The sequence below is a fragment of the Anabas testudineus genome, chromosome 22 (assembly GCF_900324465.2).
Source record: "Anabas testudineus chromosome 22, fAnaTes1.2, whole genome shotgun sequence".
Lineage (NCBI taxonomy): Eukaryota > Metazoa > Chordata > Actinopteri > Anabantiformes > Anabantidae > Anabas > Anabas testudineus.
The window spans coordinates 4,894,410-4,900,947 of NC_046630.1; the positions used below are offsets into that span (position 1 = coordinate 4,894,410).

Sequence of the window (6,538 nt, forward strand, 5' to 3'; positions counted from 1 at the left end):
AAAGAAGATAAAAACTTATGTGGCCCAGCAAACAAAATTGTTTTGGTTTTCCAAGGCTGATCCTGTGGATAGACAGATTCAGTCGACAACTCTCTGTAGGTGCTACAAACGACCCTTTTAATGTTGTCATTCATATTACAGAATTATCAATAATAGCTGCTTTAATAACACTTTAAGGCTCCATGTGAAAATAAATTGGCAGCGAGAAGCAACAGCTGTAAAATCACAAGTGTATTTGTCGTCACAGCAGACTTTATTGCTCATGTCCTGTATTTGCAATCCACAATATTGTATATGTACAAACTGATGACACCATCCTGAAAAGATGCGATAGACGTGAGACCTTCTTGCATAGTGAAGAACTCACTGAAGAGAAGCCTAACGTCCTTTAAAACCTACTCTACTGTTCAACCAATCAGACACCGTTACAGGAAATTCAGAAATGCATTTAGTGTTATATAAAAGTCCTATAACCACTTGCAGCATTTCTTTCTCTTGCTGCAAAATAGCTCCCAACAGCGTTGATTTATAGTGTCATTAAACATTTATCTTTCCTTCTCACTTTAAGACATTTCTGAATATCTTAAAATGGTATCATTTATTGGTAATTAACAAAGTGTTTTCAAGAACCTGTACTTCCATTAAATCGTGTGTCAGCAACGTGTCAGTCAATAAAAATAAGACATTACCAACACAAGAAATATCCAGAGAATTAAACAACTGAATTGCACTTGTTTGGTAAACTTGATTCATCTTCTTTAAGTGTTTCAAAAAGTTCCAGTAGCTTATTTATGTTTCATTATACACACACACCCAAGCATACAAGAATATTCTTGACTTACAGTAATGCCAAGAGCCGAGAGATGCTCAAACCACTGCATCAAATGTGATGCTTCATCCATCAAAAGGTCTTTAAATAAAGACACATTTCATATCAAAACTTAAATATCTGTTTTGGTATACAGTATGTCATAAAAAAGGAACAATGCACACTTTTTTGTTTTATATAAAAGAGTGTGGTTTCAATTTATGAGGGTAACGAAGCAAAAGGAAAAAACAGTCTTGAAGTGTTTCATATGGGAACAAATTACAAGAAGCTGCCCGTCATTTTCTCCCACAGGAAAAAATGACAGAGTCGCTGGTGTATACACAATATGAGCAGACACTGTAAAAATGCTGGGTGCTGAAAGGCACAATCTCAGGCTCTTTAAAACAGAAATCCATACGGCAGCTCAGTTCTTTGGGCAGTGGCTGTGCGTGGCACCACAAGCAGTCTTCCAGATGTAGCACATTATAGGTTCTTTTTCTTCATTCGAAGGTTTTTCAGTCAGAAGGTCATTCGTGAATTGAGTGTACACGGGGAGAAGGGACCCCCCGCCAAAGTGTGTTATGACTTCCCGGCTGATATATTTGGATCAAGCAAAGGCACAGATGTGTTTGGTAAAGAGGCAATTAAGAGTCAATCATGATTTCAAAGGAAACCCAGACCGCTCCCAAACTGTGGAAACCTCAGAGAGGTGTGGCGGCGCGGTGTGCTTGCTGCACATACACATCACATGTTCCCCATGAAGTTCTTGTTGGGCTGCTGGGCGTACCACTGCTGCCGCTGTTTGCGAGCCTCCACCTCGGACAACAGTGCCTGCCGGTAGGCCTCGTAGGATTTGACTATGTGTTCCAACTCCTTCATGAAGAGCAGCTTCAGCATGCCCTGATACGTGTCCAAATCTGCCAGCTGAAACAACTCCCACTTCAAGATGTGGTCATACCTGACATAAAAAGGAAGATGCTGATTGTAAATAATCAGTACCCTGCCCACAACTGGCACTGAAGAACAGAGTTTTGATGGATGACCCCATTATTAGCAGTTTTCCCAACACAGGAGCAGCATTGTTTACATACTTGGATGTGTAGGATTAACAGGTTACTGTGCAAGACGATATCAAAAATAACTTTCTAATCACCTTAATAACACATTATTAATCATAGCAACACTTTAATAGTAGTAATTTTAGATGAGATGGCTTCTCTTAGCTTCTCTTTAAATAAAATATCGCTAAAACAATGCACACACACTTAATAAAAATATGGAGTGTAATGCAAAGTAGAGACAATATAAGCTGAAATTAATGAAGGTAATGTAAACTCAATCAGATCAAGCAGCTTTTTTTTATTTTTTATTTACTCTAAACTGTGCAATGCTTATTTAAAATGATGCTAATCAACAACTTCACTTCCTGTTGTTCAGACAGCCACCCATTCATGTATTACAGTGGGGGGAACCTGTGTTGTTTACATAGTACTCACTTTAGGGGTGCACGTGCATACACCTGCAGCCAGTCTGGGATCTCTGCAGTGTGGTACGGGTTTGCTGGCACCAGCACTGGCTGGTTCCTCTCTGTGGAACGTGGCTGATAGGTCACAGGAGGTGGTAATGGTGGGGGCTGATCATAACGAGGCACGCTGGAACAGACATACACAATATAGTATTTATGGCGTGCATACCAGAAAGAGGAATTACTTGTGAGTTTCTCAGGGACCAATGCTTAAATAAAAACAGTTAAAGTGGTAAAAAAATTAACTTAATTAAACACAGAAGCAGCAAAATACCTTGGAGCACAAGGGTGACGATACTGTGCCCTCTTATTGATATGATCCACATAGTAAACCCCAAACTCAGCTGACTCAACCTTCTCCCAGCCTGGAGGGAGCCCTTCCCTCTCCAAAGGGTGGCTCCAGTGTGTAGTGTTAGTGTTGTGGTCGATGTAGTACTTCCTGCCACGGATGGTCCAGTCAACGGTCCAGCCAGCTGGAAGTGGGAGGTCCTCCCCCGTTAGACTCGAGAGGTTCCCGAGGGACTTGGCCTGTATTCGACCTATGCCTGAGGAAAACAAACATATCTTTTTAGAAACCTAGAGGGAGAAGGAGAGCTAACAGCACCTCTGGGAGAGAAAAAAGATTTAGGGATTTTTTTTAAAAACAGAGTGTGGGAAAGTAATTTAAAGGAGAGGAATGCACAGCATTTACAAGGTCATTCCAATGGGACAACCGAACCTACTTCAGGATAAGACAGGAATGCAATGAATCACTTCTTAAAGCAAGGCTGATGCTGTTTTAAGTAACGCAGAGATTGTGGACAGAGTTGTTTAATCCCTCTGACTCTGTGACTGTTGTGACAGAGCATCTTATTCTGACCGACATTGTCTGATGAATGGTAGGAAATGGGAGTGTTGTTACTTTTGGACAGGAAGGCAGATATCTCTGCTTGGCCAGACATACACACAGGGGCTTTCAGTGGGAGAGAGTAAACCACCGAACTCCTAAATACCCTGTATGAGCAGACAGCAGTGCGTGTTCATTCAACAACCTGTACTTTTACTGGTGAATAATATCAGTGAGGATTGTCAAGCCAACAGCTGTCTGGACGAGTGTAGACTGAGTGAGAGGTATCACTGCTCAGAATGTATGAGCCTGCAAGAACCCAGAATGGACTAAAAACAGAGAAGACTGTGCGGGGAATGAAGTATTGCAGAAAATGGCGGCTACAATCTGATAAATTCTGCACGAGAGTGACAGCAACAGAGCTGGAGCTCTTTGCCAGCTACTGAGTGAAGAGATGGAATGTGCTCCGCAGAAATGCACTGCTGCTCCTCCTCTTCCACCACCACCTCATCATCATCATCATCATCATCTCTGCCCTTTTCTCCAGAAAAATGGCAGAGAGCCATACTCTCTGCAGACCAAAAGCTCAATGCATCACAGGAATTTAGCTGGAAACACTGAGGAATAGCAAGTCTACATTTACAACTGGTGATGCAGTAGTTAAACTAAAGTCAGTGATCACCAAAAGCATGAATCAGCAACTAATTCTGATGATAAATTCTTACCAATTATAATTGTCAATAAAGTTTAGTGATTTTATTGAATTACCTTTACCATTTATTTTCATATTTTACATGACATTTACACAAAGAAAGAATTTGCTGAGTTTAGAAGTGTGACTCCTCCAAAACATTACAGCTCATCAGTGCATCAGCCTTCTTGTGTAATGTAAGCATACACAAAAATAAAGTAGTTAAAATAGTTAGGAGACTTCGAGGCTCAGGCATTTGACTGGGGGCGGTGTACAAATTACAAGTTTGCCAGCAGAAAGATCCAGCAAATAGAGAGGTGAAAAATGCAGAGCTACTAATGCCTGTTTAACTTCTCTCCAAACAAGCTTTCATGATCTGTGTTAGGCATAATACTTAAAAATATATATGATAAAAAAAAAGGCTCTCTATCGTTTAGGGTAGGGTGGAAAATGCATGAGAGGCCCTACACATCTAATCCCACGGAAACTGCACACATCATACTTTAAAATGTAGAACACCAAGATAACAATTTAATGTTGCAAGAACACTGCAATAAAAATTGTTCTTGTGAACGGTTCTGTGCAACCAGTGACCTGCATTCCTTTCAAAGTGGCCTACGTGTGGTCCAAAACCAATTCGTAATACTCACTGCAATTATACTTTACTACTGCCACACATAGAAACTAAATTGACCTATTTTTTTTTGCTGAATGCTGCAGCTACATGCTTTTAGTAATGACACTTGTGTTCTTTCCTTCGTGTTCACCTACAATCTAATGATTTCTGTCTGGTTTGTGTTATTACAGCTTTTTTTTACTGGCTTAGTAAATGTAATATCACTGTGCTATGCCCCCATTATGTATGGTTTTGAATGACAATAACATTTTTAGTTATATATACTTTCCAAAATCACTAAACCATGTGTTACAGTTCAAATATGCAACTCTGAATTTTTTACTTCTAGTTTTTTCCTCACAGACCTCTTCTAAAGCTTTAAAAACAAATTTCATTACCTGAGGGGGGTCTGCTTGGAGCTGGGGGAGTGTGTTGTCGAGGAAGTCTTTGGAAGTTTTGTTCACTGTGTTCATAGTATCTGTAGTCCTCAGGAAAGCGGTCTGGGACCCTCCTGGGCTGGCGCTGCGGCTGTTGGTGCTGCTGGCTATCGTAATACGGTTCGGAGGGGTAATAAAACCGGGCAGCATCACCATTCTCAGACATGGGGCTCACGTCTGTAAGGAAGGACTGGGAGGAGCCACCATACTCGTGGGGCAGGTCTCCCAGACTGCGAGGCAGGTATGGAGGTGCTGACATGCGGTGGCTCTCTCTGCGGGCCACCTCATGAGGAGGCCTCTGCACAGGCGTACGGAGGAAACTCTTGTTGCGGGACACAACAGACTCCCGGCTGGTTGCCACAGGGTAGGCAGAGGGTCCCATTTCTGGCAGAGGGACCTCTGTCCGTCTGGGAATAGTGGGTCCATGACGGATGAATGATGGCATAAGATCTGCAACCACACAAACAGGGTACATACAACTATTAGTCAACAAGTAACTTTTGAGGTATTTGTATATTGTTTTAACTACATGTACACTTTAGTGCATCAAAACAAACATAAATGACATAATTTATACGTTATTATGATGACAAGGCTATTGTCTTGATAGTGAGTGCTTTTAATTGAAACTTAAGTTAAATTCAACAATGATACTCTTATAGTTGTACTTCAATTGATGAATGCAAGACCTTTACTTGCAATGCGGTATTTGACATCATAGTATCGCTACTTTAAATTTAGTAAATGCTCATAGGACTTCTTCCACCACTCCTACTTATTACTGAGTAAACAGTAATGATATAATAGACATTATATACAAGTTAAAAACCACTTTCTCTTGTTAACACAGTATTTTAACCCCAGAGGATCATTCAGACAGACCGCAGCAGATAAAACTATTTCTAACAAATGAACATTAACTATTGAAGAAAGAAACTCTAAATACAGCGTCAGGAAATAGTTATAAATAGCGTTACAGCTCACATACCCCCTTAATCTAAAGGTTTTATGCACCTTTAACTCCTTTAGCTAAAGCTGACGCTGATGTATATGTATATGTACACTTAGCGTTTGCTAGCCAGGAACTAGCTAGTTGCCAGATTAGCATTTTCTTCGGTCACTGTTAAAAAATCAGCAACTAAACAGCTATTAATAACGATATGATGCACAATAAAAGGGTAAAGTGTCACACATTAACTTCATGCTGTTAGTTACTGTTAGTCTACTACTTTTTAGCACTGTTGACTTTCGTTAGCAGGCTAGCTCAGCTAGCAACTTGTTGCGCTTACTTCTCAGCAGCGGCGACGTTTCCTTCTTCACATACTTCCCGTGGACCTCGGCTGGTTTCGACGGTTCGTTCTTACTTTTCTTTCGTGAGAGCATAACTCAAGGCTCGGAAACATCAACAACGCGACGCTGTAAAGTCATGGCACAATCCTTCGACTCTGCAAGCATCGTGCTGAGTTTGCAAAGCGAGAAAAGTAAACATTTTGTTAGCGCTGGATTAGCTAGCGGCGAGTTAGCCAGCTAACCTGAGCTAGTGAAGCTGTTTTCCTGCAGCGGTCCAGTCCGCACTGAGCTGCACTGAAGTCCCACCGTGACTGTCACTGCACAGTCCTGCCCATCGGAGAATCA

General features: G+C 41.2%; 1 protein-coding gene across 1 annotated transcript; it reads right to left on the bottom strand.

Annotated features, from left to right (window-relative positions):
* Window positions 1-218: 218 nt before the first annotated feature.
* Window positions 219-6,481, bottom strand: sav1 (salvador family WW domain containing protein 1). The gene is made up of 5 exons (XM_026339452.1): window positions 6,193-6,481; window positions 4,865-5,353; window positions 2,608-2,878; window positions 2,305-2,460; window positions 219-1,766 (listed from the first exon to the last, which is right to left on the bottom strand). Exons 1-5 carry the CDS (start codon window positions 6,284-6,286, stop codon window positions 1,553-1,555), a joined length of 1,224 nt encoding a protein of 407 aa, XP_026195237.1. The 5' UTR covers window positions 6,287-6,481; the 3' UTR covers window positions 219-1,552.
* Between the last annotated feature and the right edge of the window lie 57 nt (window positions 6,482-6,538).

Bases quoted from the DNA above. Each gene is read 5' to 3' on its own strand.
- sav1 (XM_026339452.1), bottom strand. From the start codon at position 6,286: ATGCTCTCACGAAAGAAAAGTAAGAACGAACCGTCGAAACCAGCCGAG. The intron at 5,354-6,192 runs GTAAGCGCAACA...GTGTGGTTGCAG, and splicing joins AACGTCGCCGCTGCTGAGAA to ATCTTATGCCATCATTCATC. The intron at 2,461-2,607 runs GTATTTTGCTGC...TGTCTGTTCCAG, and splicing joins CGTCACCCTTGTGCTCCAAG to CGTGCCTCGTTATGATCAGC.